General features: G+C 63.7%; 1 protein-coding gene across 1 annotated transcript; it reads right to left on the bottom strand.

Moving 5' to 3' along the window:
- Positions 1-10,147: 10,147 nt before the first annotated feature.
- On the bottom strand, positions 10,148-13,063 carry EMD (emerin). The gene is made up of 6 exons (XM_058713148.1): positions 12,773-13,063; positions 12,576-12,683; positions 12,328-12,405; positions 11,974-12,107; positions 10,976-11,022; positions 10,148-10,879 (listed from the first exon to the last, which is right to left on the bottom strand). Exons 1-6 carry the CDS (start codon positions 12,852-12,854, stop codon positions 10,546-10,548), a joined length of 783 nt encoding a protein of 260 aa, XP_058569131.1. The 5' UTR covers positions 12,855-13,063; the 3' UTR covers positions 10,148-10,545.
- Positions 13,064-16,854: the final 3,791 nt, after the last annotated feature.

The raw sequence follows: 16,854 nt of genomic DNA, 5'->3' as shown, positions 1-16,854 counted from the left end.
GCCCATAGCAGGGGTATCTGCAGCAGCCTAGGACTGGGGACGAGCAGCGTGTCCTTCAGCGGGTGAATGTTTGAAGCAACCGGTCGATCCACACCAAGGACCGTAGCTAAGCAATACGAAGGAAGAACTGACTATGGATACACGCAACCATCTGGATGGATCTCAAGGGCATTATGAGAGTGAAGGGAAAAAAGCCCACCCCGCGTCACTGAGACCTACTGCATACCGCATGGTTCCATTTACCGAAGTGCTCAAATGACCAACTTGTACACGAGCGAGCACACAACACTGGTGGTCGCGGGGTGGGAGGGAGCAGAGGGGAGGAGGCTGTGGTTACGAAAGGTTAACAGGAGGGGTCCTTGGGAGGGAACCAACTGGACGCGGATGCCCGTGGGAGTCGCCTGAATCTACACGCGTGGCGAAAGTGCAGAGCTACGCGCGGCCGCACACGCGGGAGCGGCACACACGGAGCAGCTCTCGGACGGCAGCAATGCCAAAGCCGGGTGTGCGATTGCACTAGATGTGCACCCTGCCGGTCCCAGGGAACTGCGGGAGGCGCCCTGGCGCTTCTCCGGAACTCCCCGTGAGGTCCGTTACTTCAAGATCCAAGTTCCAGCCGAAAGCACACAAGCAGGGCTTGGCGTGGACGGACACGACGACTTGCGCGACTCTGCACGCAGACGTCCCGCTCGTCCCGCCGGGACGTCCAGGGGTCGCGCGGCCCACCGGGCCCGACCGCTAGAAAGGAGCGCGCGGGAGCCGAGCCCAGAGGGGCGCGCAGGAGACCGGCTTGTTTTGATTGGGCAGGGGACACGTCCGTCAGGCCGCGGGGCCGGGGCTTCCGCGGACGGCCTGGGAGCGGCCCCGTCCTGAGCCGAGCTGGGGCATTGGCGGAGCTAGCCGGAAGGGGTGGGCAGGAAGGCGGTGCCCCGCGACCTGTGGGGCGGGGCTTCCTGTGGCGCGCTGAGGGACAGGAGGAGACCGGTGCCGGGGCGGTGAGGGTGGGCGCGGCGTGCCCGGACGACGCCCCGGCCTTCTGGACACCGCCCTCCGTCCCTGGGCTCCGCTCCCCGCCTCTCCGGGTCCTGGCCCCTGCCAGAGTCTCCGTTCCCCGAGGCCTGGGGACCTGTGCGTTCCGCCGGGGCGAGGCCGACCTGACGGTGTCTGGCCCTCTAGACGGCCAGGGCCAGTGTATCGGGGCCCCCGGGGGCCTAGTGAGGGGAGAAGGGGGCGGCGGCCCCACCGGGATGACCAAGGGCATGGTCACCGCGTCTGCAGCCCCTCCCCGCCCTGGCCTCGGAGAGCGGCCTTGCTGTGCGGTCCGGGGCGCATCCAGCCTCCCGGGGACCGGATCGCGGCACCCCCGCCCCACTCTCCCCCCCTCCACCCCTTCCTTGCCCGGCGCGCTGTGTGTTCCAGCGGCCCTGAGTGCGTCTGGGACAGTTCTCTGTAAAGCATGGATCCCACCTCCACACACGCACACAGGCCTAGTACCCGGTACCCGGGAAAAGGTGGGCAGAGCTGGTGCCCGTACCCGCGAGTGTGGTGTTGGCCAGGGGAGCTCTCCAGGCTCCTGCAGGTGAGGACGGCAGGAAGGTAACAAAGTCTTTCCCACGCCACTTGACAGGTGTGGCCCCCCTGGGAGAGAGTCCTGCCCGAGTCACCCTGTTCTCCAGGACCACCTGTGGTTGTCCCTGCCTGTCACCTGGGGAGGTCACAAGCAAGGGCGGCCCCGCAGAGGCAGAGAAAGCTCGTGGCTTCTCTACAAGTGGGTGCCATCAGGAACCATCCGTCCCCGTGGTTCTCACGCTGGACGGCCGCGTGGGAACACCTGGAGGGCTTGTTCAACCTCGCGACGCCGGACTCCACCCCGGAGTCTCTGATCTTGCAGATCTGCGGTGGGGCCTGAGAACTTGTGACTCTAACAAGCTCCGGGCTGACGCTGCTGCCACCACCACGGGTCTGGGTCTGGGACCCCCTCTGTGAGGAGCACTGCTGCGGAGACCTGAGACTCACTCCTAGGTGTGTGCGTGCCCCGTGCCCTCCCTACCTGGGCACGGCCCCTTGGCCGGGTCCCCACGGGCCTGGGAAACGCCAGGAGGCTGCTAGCCCTCGAGGATTCGGGGACTTCCCATCGAGGGGCAGTCAACGTTTCCTGCCCCGGTTTGTCTGGAGGGCACCGTCCACAGCCCGGGCGGGGAGAAGGTGTCTGTCGGGTTTGCACAGGCGCCCGGCAAGTCCCAGACCGGAGCGGATAGGTCCGGACACGTAGGAGAGAGAGGGGTGGAGATCAGAGTGGGGCCCGGCAGTGGGGATGCAAAGAACCCTTGGATGAGGCAGAGGACAGAGCCGCACCCTGAGCTCGGGGCCGGGGGAGGACCCTGGGCCCTGAGACCGAGAACGTGGATTTGGGGGGAGCGTGCAGACGGGAAAGGGGGTCATCTGCCCGGGACCGGCCCTGCCGGTCGTCTGGTCCGTGGGTGCCGTCGGCCCTCTAGCTGCTGGGAAGCCACTGCCTTTCTCCAGCAACATGGCCTCCCAGGGCCCCGGCGGTGCCGCCCGGAGCTGCTCGGCACCCGGCGCCACGACCGCCACCCACCCACTAGGGCCGGTCTCTTTGGTGGTCGCTGTTTGTTTGACTCCGCGGTGGCTTGTCCCCGGCTGGTGGGGGCAATGCAGTGCCCGGCACTGGCCGCCATTTGTCTCCAGAATGAGCAGCTCTGCAAGGTGCCGCACGAGCGTGTTCTGGCCGTGGGGTCGAAGGGTGTAGCCTCTGCCTTTCCTTCTCCCTGCTCGCGCCCCCTGCCTCTAGCTACCGGGTCTTGGCGCTTTTCCTGCTGGACCGCTTCAAGCTCTCTCGATAGGTTGATGCTGCGAGGCCTGAGTCACGTCTTGCTAATCTTTCCCCGCGCTGCACTGTCACTTGTCTCTTGACTGTGGTTTTGGGTTTGTTCAGGCCAGGCAGACGCGTTTAGTTTCTGTGTCATCGGGCTTTCCAGGCTCTTCCTAATGGCTTCCGGGGCTTCTCGTGGGTTCCTTTGCTCCAGACTTACTCAGAGAGGCTTTCTCCACGTAAATACCTGAGCGGCTCTGCGACGTGGCACACGAGCGTGTTGTGGCCGTGGGATCAAACGGACTAGCCTCTGCCTCTCGTCCTCCCTGCTCCCCCCGCCCCCAGCTACCGGGTCGTGGCGCTTTCCTGCTGGACCGCTTCCATGTATTCCTCACCCATTGCTGCACACCGAGTTACCCCGACGTACCCCTGCCACCACTAATCCCTGTGATCTGACCTCCACACTGTCTGAGGACAGGCTCCTAGAGGGCTCGGTTGGGGGGCTCTGGCTCAAGGTGGCTCACAGGCCGCAGTCCAGGCATCAGCTAGGGCCCAAGCCACCCGGTCTGCCTGTCGGGCGGGCCCTGCGTCCAAGCTGGCTCCCGTGGCTGTGGCGGGGCCTCGGTGCCTCCCCCGTGGGGCCCCTCCATAGGGCAGCACAGGGCAGGGCTTCCCAGAGCCAGCGATGTGACAGACGGGAGACAGAAAGAGACAGAGAGCAAGGGGGCAGAGGGGGGGAGAGAGAGAAGAGAGGGGCCCCGAGATTGAAGCCTCAGCCGTTTTACAACTTCATGTCTGTGTTCTTGTTCCCTCCCCTCTGCTGTGTCCTTCTAGGTCACACGGGTCCACCTGGAGCAGGGTTGGAGGGGACGACACAGGAGGAGCGTCCTGGCTCCTGAACCTGGGTGCGGGCGTCCTGGTCTCACAGGGCCCCTCAGGAACACGTCCTTTGTCTAAAGGGGGGGTGGCACGTTCCGGCCCGGGGACCAAGGCAGGCAGGGCCCGCATTTGTATGGGCAGAGGGTGGCTCTTCGTCTTTAAAGGCTTGCAGACAAAACGCACAAAGAGCCAGAGACAGGAAGAAGAATATGGGACCGGGTTCCCGGGCGGCCCACGCAGCCCAAGAGGGGCGCTTTCTGCCCTTTGCAGGGCAGCGTGCAGCCCTGGCGGCCGTCCCGGCACAGGGGCGGGCAGCTGTCTGTCGTCACGGCAGCCGGTCAGCACCGTTGCCAGCGTGCTGAGTCCTGCCCAGGCCTGAGAGCAGGAGGCTCCGGACCGCCGGTGCTCCCGCCCGGGGGCCTCAGTCCTGCCCCCGCATCCTCTCCTTCCCCGGGGCCGGGGGCAGCTGCCCCGTGTGAGGCAGGCAGGGGTGACCTCTCTCCACACACAGGCGTGCCCTCCCTTCTGCCCCCTGCCCTCCGCCGGGCGGCTGGCAAGCGGGTGAGGGCAGGGAGTGGAGAGGAGCGGCCCCTCCTCAGTGATGGTTCGGGTAGCCCGGTGGCCCCGTGCTGGACTCTGGTGGCCCAGGTGGTGGCAGGCTTGCGGTGGGGGAGGGGCGGGGTGCAGCCGTCAATCCAGGAAGGAGCTCCCACTGTGGCCACAGGAGGCCAGCAGCATCTGGTTTCCCTGGGGAAGTGCCCACCCCGTCCTTCTTGGCTGGGCCTCAGAGATGAGTTCGCTCTGACACGCTCTGACGTGCTCACGAGCTCTGTGTGTCACGCCGGTTCTGTGGGCCGGGCCTTTCCCGTTGGCCGTGGCTGCCGCGCAGGGCCAGGCCCCCTGGTGCAGCTCCTGGCACCGTGCGGGGGGGGGGGGGGGGGGGGCGGGGGGGGGAGGGGAAGGGGGCGGCCGCCGTGTGCTTTTTGAACCCGAGGACAGAGGGTCTCGGGGCAGCGGGGCCGTGTCCCGGGAGCAGCAGCAGAGACCAGGGCGTTGCTTGCTGGGCCTGACCTCGGGGACTGTGGTCGTGGCTCCTGGGGACATCCCCCGGCCAGCGTGTCGGGTGGCTTGGTCCTGAAGACGGCCCCCCGGAGCCCCACAGGCCCAGTGTGGCCCCACACGCCGGGGCCATCTGACCAGCGTCGTCGCCAGCTCCCTGGCGTGTGTCTGAGCTGAACGGCTTTCCCGTCCCTCGGCCCCGGCAGGAGGAACAGCAAGGAGGGCCCGGCCTTCCCTCTTCCCTCGGAGGCCTCTTGCCCCTGGTGGTGGTTGCGGTGGTGGGGGCGGGGGGTGGGGGGGGGTGCGGGGGGGGGCCACGGGGGGGCGGGGGGGAGGGGCGCGGAGTCTTCCCTTTCCCTCACGGGGCCGCGCAGGCGCTCCCCCTGGTGGCCGGCCCTGTGGGTGGGCGCAGCCCCCGGCAGCCAGATCCTGCGCCCGCTCACCTGCCCACCCACCTTCGGTGCCCATCCCTGCACCTCACCGTCTCTGCCCGAGGACGTCTGTGCCCGGCCGGTCCTCAGCAGGTGTGCCGGCTCAAGGGCAACCCCCCACCCCACGCGTGGCTCAGTGGTTTGCTCAGCCCCGTCCCCTCCGCCGCCGCCAGTGGCCTGGCTGGGCTCCTGGAGACCTGCTGAGAGACACGGCCCGCCCGTGGGGAGCCCGTGGGGAGCGCTAGAGGCGGCGGAAGCCAGCCCCACCTCTGAGCCGCACGGCACAGCGGGCCCCAGCTGGGGACGGCCCTCCCCTGGATGCACCTGCCCCGGAGGAGGAGACCCCACCCTCTGGGGGACCCGTCTGCACTTGCCATGGGCCCACTCCCCCACACCCACCCGAGCGGGAGCGGGAGGAGACCGTCCAGAGCTGCAGAGCACTGAGCGCACGGGAGGTGCCTGTGGCGGGCACCTGTCGCTCTGCTCTGCGTGCTCGCTGGCCCTGTCTTAGCGGCCACCCCATCCTCTTTCCCTTGGTTCCGCCGGGGTTCCGTGGTCGGGGCTGCCCTGCAGCACCTTGGCCCTATGCCCTGGAGCGGGATGTGGCCACACGCGCTGGGGTGGGCCCACAGAATCCTAAGGGGCCCCGGACTAAGGTTCCCCTTGTGGAGGTGCTGGGACTCCCTCGCTGGCTCGGGTGAGTGGCAGCCCCACCCACCCTGAGGGGCCGGGTGCCCCCCTTTCCTCACCCCAGTCCCCTTCCAGCCTCTTTTGGGGGGATGGGGGGCGGCGGGCGATGGGGCAGAAGGGCGACAGGCAGGGCCAGGTGCAGAGGTGTGGCTGGGGCGGGCTGGAGGCTGGCTGTGGGGTGGGGCTGGTCAGCTTGCCCCTGCCCTGCGCTGCCTGGACTCAGAGCGGACAGGACCCCAAGGATGGGGGGCGGGGGGCGTGCTGCTCCCCACTAGGGTGGCCAGCGGTCCCGTCCCTACACTTAGAAGATGAGATGGGGCCAGCCTGCGGTCGCCGTGTGGCGGGGACCGCTCCTCTGCTCCTGGCGCCCCGCCTGGCAGGCAAGGCCTGGGCGCTGGTGCGGGTGCGGCGGGGCTGGGCCACCATCCCCGCTGGCTCCGGGCAGGTGACCAGGCCTCCACACCCTGTGTGTGAGCCCGGTGGCGGGCCCGGGGCTTTGCCCCTCCCTGTCTCCTCCTAGCACCTAGCGGCCGGGGTGTCCTGCCGGGACTCTGCCAGTGCACCGGGTCCCAGCCCGCTTGCCGCTCGCTCGTAGGATGGAGTCCCGGTGCCATGCGCCCGTCCTACCCCAGAGCCCTCTGCAGGGATGGAGCCCCAGTCCTGCTCCCTTCTGCCCCCTGCCTGGGCAGGGCCGGGTCTGTCCTGTAGCCTCCGTGCGGAGCCTTCCCCCCGGGGCTTGTTCCCCACCCCCAGGCTGGCATCTTTCGCCCTTGCTTCCCTGCGTCTGTCACAGCTGCCTGGACAGGATGTGGCATCCAGGGAGGGACAGGGGCTCCTCCTCGGCTCAGCCCAGCTCTGGAGCTGTCCTGTGGGGACCCTGGCCAGCATGCCCCGCAGAAGTGGTGGGGCCTGACTTTATTCACCTGCGTGCGGCCTGCCTTGAGAGGGCGGTGTTGCCCGGGACTGGCCACCGGGCGCCTAGGGTGGCAGGGCCACCGTCAGTTTCCAGAACAGAGGAGGTAGTGCGACTTTCCCATCCGTTAGGGTCTTAAGCCCTGGGGTAGTTTATGCTCGTGGAGGCACTGGGACCAAGTGGCCTGGCCACTGCCCTCTCTCGCCGCAGCTGCTGGCTTCTGGACAGTGGGTGTGTCAAGGCAGGCCCAGTCCTATGTCGTTCCAGTGCGGTCCTCCTCTTCCCCTGGACATTCAGGGGCCCGTGTTGGAGGGCCAGGGTCAGGAGCACTCCTTGCAGACCACGTTTGTAGGGCCCTCCTCTCTGTCCCTGTCCTGGGATGCTGCTGTGCCCAGTCTGGCAGCCCCTGCCTGCCGGGGCCTCTCCTTCCCAGCAGGGCTGACATCCCTGAACCAGCACAGCGCTGTGCCCTGGACCGAGGGCAGCTACTGTCCCCCTACTGTGCCCCTGGCCACCTCACAAGCCCTTGGAGGGGGAAGGAGGATTACCTGAACTGTTGGGAGTGGGAATCCTGGAACCCCAGCTGCCCTGGTGGGGCTACTCCGGAGCCCTAGGTAACTTCAGGAGGGGGGCCCGTGGGAGCTTTCTCAGAGGTAGTCCCAGAGTCCTAGAGAGCACTAAGTAGAGACCTTGAAGCTCAGTGCTCCAGCAGGTCCCCATGGAGCCATCCACAGCCTTAGGATCAGGGCCCCCAGAGCAGCAGAGAGCACTCGGGTGCCTGCTAGGGATGGGGCACAATAGCACGTGGAGGCCCGGAGCCTTCAGAGCACTGGGAAAGGTATGGGAGTCCGCGGGGACCCACAGAGCTCTGGGGCAGGGGGCCAGGCTTGAAGTGGAGTCCTGGGGAAGGCCCAGTATCCTCCCAAGCTATCGAGACTGCATGTGACAGGGGTGTCTCTGAGCCCTAGGGCAGGAGGCTCAAAGGGGGAGCTCTCTAGGGACTGTGCGAGTCCTCAGCAATCCTCTACCTGGCCACAGGGGGGTGAATGCAGGTCACCTCGGGGAAGAAATGAATGGAAAGGGGGAGACTGAGTCACATGGGTAGGACCGTCTCCTCCCTCTCCTCTCTTCTCACATCCAAGAAACCACAGTGGTTGCCAAGCACACCTTGTCGCCCTGCCCCCTTTCCCGCACCAGATAGAGGCCTATAGAGGGCCATCACGTCCAGAAGCCATGCCGTCTCTGTCCTTTCCTTGGGATGTCTCAAGCTCAGCTCCCCTTCGCCTCCCACTGTGCCTTCACTCTGCCCCAGCCACTCCAGAGTGTCACCACGTCAAGCTCGCCACTTCCCCAGGCCCTATGTTGGGTCCGCTAGGCTTCACTTGCGTCTCTGCCTGGGTGCCAAGTGCCCGTGGGGTAGCTGCCCTCCCAGGCAGGGTCAGTCCCTCCTCTCAACACACCTGACTGGGGATCAGTGGGTGAGATGAGTTGCATCACTGTGCCCCTCTGGGGTCTTGGTGCACTGGCAGCCTGACATGGGCTCACTGATCTGATCATCAGGCCCCTTCGTCATCAGGAAGGAGGCACCGTCTCGTGTCCGTGCCCACCGCCCACCCCAGAGCAGCCGGGTCTAGGTGGACGGTAAGGGGCAGAGGCAGGGAGCCTGGGGAGTCCTCCCCGAAAGTGGCTGGGCCCTGGCGGGGGAGGGGTGGGGAGCGGGGGTGGGGGTGAGCCGGGGTGGGAGTGGCTTGGAGCAAACAAGGGAGGCTGAGCTGTGGGGGTGGTGAGAAAATGAGAAGCCATTCATTTCTTTCATTTTGTTCCCTAAATTCTAAATGCACGTGTTACTTTAAGAAAACACACACACACACACACACACACACACACACACACGTGGGAGAAACACTAGCATGCAGGAAAAATAAATGGTCAGGAGCACGGGGTAGGGGGGGTGCCAGTTCCAGCCCTGACCCAAGTTCACTGTGTACCATAAATAGGGGCCTTCGGGTGCTGTGCCCAGGGAGGTAGGCCTGGCCGAGTCCTACTGCCCAAGCAAGGAGCTGGTCAGAGGTGAGGGACTGATGCCAGGGCCCCACCCGTCGGGGACCCGTGCCAGGGACTCTGCTTGCCACCTGAGTGCTTGGAGTGCTTGCCCGGACCACCCCCCACCCCCACCCCTTGCGCCTTCCTCCTCAGCTGGCATGCAGAACCAGGATGCAGGGCCTCACGCAGTCTGCTGCCCTCGGGCTCCTTAGCACTTGCTTTAAAAACTACATGTAAAGGCACCTGGGTGGCTCAGTCAGTTGAACGTCCGATTCCTGATTTCGGCTCAGGTCGTGATCCCACAGTCGTGGGATTGAGCCCTGATTCGGGCTCCATGCTGAGCGTGGAGCCTGCTTAACATTCTCTCTCCCTCCCCACCGCCTGCCGCTCCCCGGCTTGTGCTCTCTCTCTCTTAAAAATAAGTCAATAAATAAAATAAAAAATAGATGTAAACTTTGGGGCACCTGGCTGGCTCAGTCAGTGGAGCATGTGACTCAATCTCGGGGTTGTAAGTTCGAGCCCCACATTGGGTGTACGAAATCTTTAAAAAATGTATATATAGGGGCGCCTGGGTGGCTCAGTCGGTTAAGCGTCCGACTTCGGCTCAGGTCACGATCTCGCGGTCCGTGAGTTCGAGCCCCGCGTCGGGCTCTGGGCTGATGGCTCGGAGCCTGGAGCCTGCTTCTGATTCTGTGTCTCCCTCTCTCTCTGCCACTCCCCCGTTCATGCTCTGTCTCTCTCTGTCTCAAAAATAAATTAAAAAAAAAAAAAATGTATATATATGTATGTCAACTTTGAAGATTATGAAACACCCCCCAGCCCCGCAGAAAACCTGGAGATAGGCAACAATATAGCCAGGTAAGGGGTTGGATTAGACCCAGAAGAGATGAGGCATTTGAGTACTGTGAGTTCCCATGCCACTAAGCAAGCAGCTTTCCAGGAGAAACCCCAGCAAACATGTCTCCTTTCCTGCCCACGTCCCTGCCCTTGGACACTGAGGCCCGTTGTCAGCTCTCCGAGGTTAAAGCCTCTGTAAGTAGCGTTGTGCCCGTGCCCTCGCCTGCATTCCCAAATGTGCTCTCCGTGCCCCGTGGTGGCAGTTATTGTCCTAAGTAGTTACAGCAGCTTTGGGTAAGGAGTCAGGAACCCTACAAGTAAAGCGCAAACGCGCCTACGGGTAGCATGCGATCCCTACCCCAACCCCAAAGCAAAAGGGGAGAAGGGACAAAGCCAGATGTCGACCCCGGAGGCCCCCAGCCGGGGGAGCCCAACCCATACCCAGCAGAAGGAGCCCACACGTTAAAAATAAATGGTCTTTTTATTGCGTGTCCACGAAAACAAAGTCGGGGTGGCTTTTGGCTGACCCCCCCAACGAGGTGACAACGGACAGGAGGCATGCAACGACAACAACCATGTTCTCCTCTCCGGGAGAAGAGTCTTGCCCTCCTGGGCCCTAAGGGTCAGAGGCAAGCAGGATCCAGAAGGCTCCAGAGGAAGGCCTGCCCAGGCCCACCGTGCTACGGAGGGCCTGGGCCTGCCACCTACCCCGCAGAACGAGGGGAGCGAGCGGTGCCCAGACCCAGGCCCGGTGCTCCCAAGCCAGAACACACAGAAAAGCCCCCACCCCCTCCCCCAGCAAACACTACTAAGGCAGTCAGCCAGGACTTCTGAGAACAGGCGGCCACGAAGCCAGAGCCTCAGGGCTCCGTCCAGAAGGGATTGCCGTCCTCAGCCTGCAAGGAGTAGTAAACAAAGAGCAGGAAGGCGGCAAAGACCAGGAACAGGAGCAGCTGGCCCCAGAGGGGGACCTGGCGGTCCTGGCCCAGACCGGCCCCAGGGGCCTGCTTTTCCGGCCGGATAGCTCGACGAGTGAGCCACGAAGTGGGGGAAGATGGAGAGGAGGACATGGGGGAGGCGGAGGAGGAGGTGGGATAATAGGATAGGCCCAGGGAGCTTCTGGACACGCTGGACACAGGGCGGTAGTGCGCGACGCTCTGGTAGGCACCGTCCCGGCCATACACGGGGCGCTCCCTGAGGCAGAGAGGGGAGCGGGTGAGCCAGGACGGGGGCGGGGGGCGGCCCAGGGCCTGGAATCGCACCCAGTGCCTGGTCCTCCCTCCTACTCACCTATCCTTGCTCTCCTCTTCAGAAGAGAAAAGACTGTCCTCACGCACCTGTAGGTGAGAGTCAGGAAAGGAGACCAGCAGGCAGGTCAGCGCGGCCTGTCCTCTCCCTCAGTCCAAACTCTCCCAACCGGCCTATTCTGACCAATGCTTAAAGGCCCAGACCCTGCCCCTCCCAGGACCCTCCTGAGGTCTGAGCCCTGTGTCTGTAGGGCTTTGTTGCTTGCTCCTCGCCCGTCCTGGCTGCCTGCACCTTACTTTCTGCCCCGAGGTTCCGAGAAAGAGCTCAAAGCTAGATCCCAGATCAGGGTGGAAGGCCGGTCCCAAGTGCTCTAGTCTTTTTCTTTTAACGTGTATTCATTTTTGTATTAAAATTTTTTTCTAATGTTTGTTTCTTTTTAAGAGAGAGAGAGAGAGAGAGAGAGAGAGCGCGCGCGCGCGCGCGAGCGAAAGGGGGAGGGGCAGAGAGAGAGGGAGACACAGAATCCGAAGCAGGCTCCAGGCTCCACGCTGTCAGCACAGAGCCCGACGCGGGGCTCAAACTCACGAACTGCGTGATTATGACCTGAGACGAAGTTGGGCGCTAAACGGACTGAGCCACTCAGGCGCCCCTAATGTTTATTTATTTTTGAAGGAGACAGAGACAGAGCTTGAGACGGGGAGGGGCAGAGAGAGAGGGAGACACAGAATCCCAAGCGGCCTCCGGGCTCCGAGCTGTCAGCAGAGAGCCTGACCAGGAGGCTCAAACCTACAAACCATGACATCGTGACCTGAGCCGAAGTCAGAAGCTTAACTGACTGAGCCGCCCAGGCACCCCACAAGTGCTCTATTCTTAACAGTTCTGACAGCCCCCCAAAGAACGGTCCTGACCAGGAAGGTGTCTGCTGACCACACCTTTCTGGAGGCACGGGGGCCACCATTTGTCCCAGCAGCCCCCCTGTTTTATCCGAAGGCAGCTACGACCCCCTCAGGTAGCACCCAAGTGCTCAACGGCCAGCTCACCTGGTGGTGAAAGGTGTCTGTGTCTGAGAGTGAACTTGGGGGCTGGCGGAACCCCTTCGAGGCGCCCACAGGCTCCGGCTCCCCATAAGTCCTGGTGCTCAAGTAGCTCTCCTCATAGTAGTCATCACCGTAGCCTTGGGAAGGGGTGGGGGACAGGGTAGCAGAGGAGAGAGCAATGCCCCACCTCGGCCCAGTGGCCCTAATCTGAATCCCATTTGCCAGCCTGTGGCACCGTTTCGCCCCTCTAGGGCTGCCGAGGGTGATGGGGGTCGAGATCCCAGGTTCCTCCCGACACCAGGGTCCCTGAGGGAGTGCCATAAAGGTGGCTGGGTGCCCGGCCCACCGCGGCCTTACCCTTGCTCTGGTAGAGTAAGGCGTCCTCTTTCTTCGGCAGATCGTACATATCCGAGTCCACTGACGCCGAGTCTAAGTCTGAATGGGGGGGGGGGCCGGGACCATTTGCCCCCGAGGCCCCCCTCCTTTCCCCCGTGCCCCTCCCTCCCGGCCGGCGCCCCTGCTGCACCCTCCCGACCCCGGCCTCCGTGGCGCCCAAGCCCCGTCCCCACGGGACGCCAGGTGGGGCTCTGGGGCGGGGGCCTCACCCGAGAACCGATAGGAGAAAGACGACGCGGACGAGTTCGGGGGTGAGAGCCTCCGCCTCTGGGTCTCGTACTCGAAGATTTTCTTTTCGTAGAGCTTGCGTGTGGAACCTGGCCAGACACGGGACGCGGGGCGGTCAGGGGCGCGGGCCGGGAGCCCGGGGGCGGCGCGGGGAGGGGGCCCGCTCGCCGCCTCGTACCCACGACAGGCCCGTGCGGGATGTTGTACTGGCGCAGCACGGCGGCCAGCTCAGCGTCCGACAGGACCGCGTAGTCGTCCATGGCGGGCGGCGGGGACCCGGGGTCGGCCCGGGGCCTGGCGACGCGGGCCGAGCTACGGCTGCCTCGGAGCGCGGCGGGGACAGCGCGAGCGCCTCGGGAGCGGCGGCACTCGCGTCACGCCCGCGTCACGCCCGCGTCACGGCCGCGGGCTCTGCGGACGGCGCGCGCTGTGCGGGGCGGGGCCGGGCCGCGAGCAGCAGCCGGTGCGGATCGGTCGGGCCGTGGGAGCAGGCGGGGCGGGTCTGACGAGCCCTGACGTCACAAACGGGCAGGATAGGCTAGAGGCAGAAGGGGGCGGGGCGTGCGCGGAAGCCCGGACCGCGCACGCCCGACCGGCCGCGGGAACGGGCGGGGCCGCGCGCCCCGGGAAGGGGGCGGGGCCGGCGACTCTAGAGACACCGCCCGCTGGCGCGTTCCGGAGGGACTCGAGAGGGGAGCTGGGCCTGCGCGCCAGGGGAAAGAGCGTGGGCTCGTCGGGACGTGGGAGCGGGGCGGGGTCAGCGGCCGAGGCGTCACCGGCTGGTGTGTCACGGCCAGAGGGGAGGAGGTAGGGGGTGCCTACGCAAATCGAACCGGCAGAAACCGGCCAGGACAGGAAAGCCGCGCGGGACCGAGGCGCTGGGCGTGGCTCGCGCTCCCCGAGTCACGTGGACTCCGTCCCGTCCCCGCAGCCCCCCGGCCCCCTCCCTACTCGGGACTCCCACGCCTGGGGTTCCCCGGCCGCCCCTGCAGCAGCGGGAAGGGACCCGATCCTAAGAGCGAGCCCTTGGAGACCGCGGGTCCCAGGCCCGGCGCTGCTGCCAGAGCTTCACGCCCGTGCCCCACGCCAGGGAAGCGGCCGCGCCACAACCCCTGTGCCAGGCCCGCCTTCCCGCTCTACGCGGTCCTGGCCCGCGCACCTGCGCCCGCCGTCCCGCCGGTCCCCACCGCCTCCCTCCCTCCCCACTCCACTCGGGAGGAAATGGGGCACTGGGCCAGGAGGCCGCCGGCACTCCAGGAGCAAGCAGCCTTGCAAGAGACTGGGCGTGCCAATGGGCACTGGCAGAGGGCCGAGTGAGGCGCGCAGACGGCGAGTGTACGTCTGACCCACCATGCCATCCACCTGGGGCGCTGGGGCTTTGCTCTCCTCTTGCAATGCCCGCCGCCCCCCCCCCACCGGTCGCCCCAGGAGGCAGCCTGGCAGGGGGCGGGGGAGGGGGTCGGGGCACCTTCCAGACCCAGAGGGCCTGCTCATGAGTTCCAATAAGGCTTGGCAGGCTCTGAGTACTCGGGTCTGGGTGGGCCTCGGCCCCGTTGCAGCACAGGGGCGGGTGCAAAGACAGGGATCCGGGGTCCTGATCTGGGCGAACCATGGAGGGCTGCAAGGCCTGCGGAAGAGCGTAGACTACTATTAGGAAATGGTGGGGGCCTTGGTCAATAAAGAGCTGTCCCTGGGGAGATTGCAAAGGCGTGATTATAACAATCATATCGTGAATGAAGCCGGCTAATGGAGTGTCGGTCCAACTGATGTACTCCTCCCTGGGTAGGGCCAGAGCTGGGAGCATAGGGAGAGGAGGTATTGTGTCTGATGTCAGATGACAGCTGGCGACCAGGAGACGAGGGGAGGGCTCTGGTCAAACCCAGGCTGCTAGGTCCAGCTGGTGAGGGTCACAGACTGGCTCTCTGTGAGTTATGGGGTGGAGAAGAGGTAGCCACACACGGAGTGGTGAGGAGATGTGGTCCTGATGTGAGCACGCGCAAAGACCCCCAGAAGAGTTGCAGCTGGCTGGGTTTTAGAGTATACGCAAAGCCGGGGCGCCTGGGTGGCGCAGTCGGTTAAGCGTCCGACTTCAGCCAGGTCACGATCTCGCGGTCCGTGAGTTCGAGCCCCGCGTCGGGCTCTGGGCCGATGGCTCGGAGCCTGGAGCCTGTTTCCGATTCTGTGTCTCCCTCTCTCTCTCTGCCCCTCCCCCGTTCATGCTCTGTCTCTCTCTGTCCCCAAAATAAATAAAAAATGTTGAAAAAAAAAAAAATTAGAGTATACGCAAAGCCTGCTCTGTCTCTCGAAATCGGAGGCGGAGGTGTGTGGCTGCCGAGACAAGTGCATGGCAGCAGCAAGGGGACAGCCTGGGCAGGGCGGGGGCTTGCTGTTCATCTTTCAGAGCAGGGAAACACATGGCATTCGGGCTCGGGGCGCTCAGAGGCTGCCTCATGGAATTGTGAGTTTTGGCAAGATCGGATTCCCGAGCACCTCTCCAAGCCTTCTTCTGCAGTGCTGGCCCCTGTCCCAGAGGCCCGGTCCTCCTCCACACCACCCCTCCCCGTAGGGATCCGAGCTGTTTCCTTATGAGGTCAAGGAATTCTAGGTTTGCCTTCTCCCCAAGGAACACCCCTTCCCCCGGCACCTGCCTCGGCACTCTGCCTTTTATGTCCCACCCATTGCCCCGCTATGGGGTCCCACCACGGATGGCACCAGGAGGCTGAACCGTGACGGTCCCCTGCGCCCACCCCGCGGGCACCTGTAGCCCCAATCCAGCCCCACTGCCGTGCAGGTCTATTCTAGACACCAGAAACCAGGAAAGCCCTTGACCATTGGAGCTGAGAGGCCCTCTGCACCACCCCCATCACACAGAGGAGGAATTGGAGGCCTAGACAGGGAGGTGACTATGCGCAGGGATCGCCAGTGAAGCAGTTCCATCATGGACGTCCCCACGGCTAGTATTTAGTTCTCGGGACAGTGACCTGGACGGTCTGGGGGTTCTGAGTCATCACAGGGGCTGTTGGGGGAAATCTTGGGCCTCCAGCAGAGTCTTTCTGGGAAGGGTGTGCAGAGGTAAAGAAGAGGAGGAATTTCTCTGGAACTTCAGCCAGACGATTGTTGACCGAGCTCTTTAACGTGTTAAGATCAGAATCTTCTTGATACTTTAGTTTGATATAAAACTTAACTTTTCAAGGATGTTAAGGATACTTTGGATTTACCTAGTGGTATTCAAATACTTTGAAACATTGCTCAGATAGGAACAAAAGTCGTAAGGGCAGGACTACTGTGAAAATAAGTACGCGGAAGATTGTCACAACCGATATCAAACCTTCGCCAGAGAACAGCGGGCGCCATACAAACGTTCGCTTCCCCCCAGCCTGTCTGGATCGTGTACGGAGGAGGAGGGAGGCAGTAGTGTAAAAAGAGGATTCAAATGGAGGTGGGGGTCCCAAGATCCGGCCACGTGGCCGTAGCCTCCATGGTGAGCTCCACCATTACAATGTCTGTTTCCATCCCTGAAGGACAGTCTTGGCCATAAGCGCCGGCACAGTCACCTCACAGGCCTGAATTCATGGTGGCCATCCACGCTCATCTATCAAGTGACAAAAATCCACTGGTCTCCCCAGCAGTGTGTGTGTGTGTGTGGGGGGGTTCCCACGAGAGGGAGCAGCGGGAGACCCTGGCACCGCTGGGAGATCCCACTCTGGGTCAGGGTGGAAGGTCATTGCCAGTGGAGCCAGCAAAGGCAGCAATGAATGCAGGGAGGCCAGGAGGACGATCAGCGCCTTGCTGTTAGTGTTAAACTGCAGATGGACGGCCAAATTCATTTAGCGGGTTTGACCGACTTCTTTCCCCGTCCCTCCTTTTCTTCTTTTCTTTTTCTCTCTTTTTAAATGTTTACTTATTTATTTTAAGAGAGAGAGAGAGAGAGGGAGAGGGGGAGGGGGAGGGAGAGGGAGAGGGAGAGGGAGAGAGAGAGAGGGAGAGGGAGAGGGAGAGAGAGAGAGAGAGAGAGAGAGAGAGAGTCCCAAGCAGGCTCCACGCTGTCAGCACAGAGCCCAATGTGGGGCTTGAACTCATGAACAGTGAGGTCATGAACTGAGTCAAAATCAAGAGCCACGTGCCTAACCAACTGAGCCACCCAGGCGCCCCTCTCTTTTTCTTTTAATGAGGTAGAATAGAATAAAAAAATATCGGAGTGCTTTGCAGGTAGTAAGGAGAAGTCTCATTTTGTGAAATGTTTCTTTCAGTTACTTGGGT

The sequence above is a fragment of the Neofelis nebulosa genome, chromosome X (assembly GCF_028018385.1).
Source record: "Neofelis nebulosa isolate mNeoNeb1 chromosome X, mNeoNeb1.pri, whole genome shotgun sequence".
Taxonomy (NCBI): Eukaryota; Metazoa; Chordata; class Mammalia; order Carnivora; family Felidae; genus Neofelis; species Neofelis nebulosa.
Note: the sequence above shows the minus strand (reverse complement) of the source record. Positions and strands in the feature narration are given on the sequence as shown.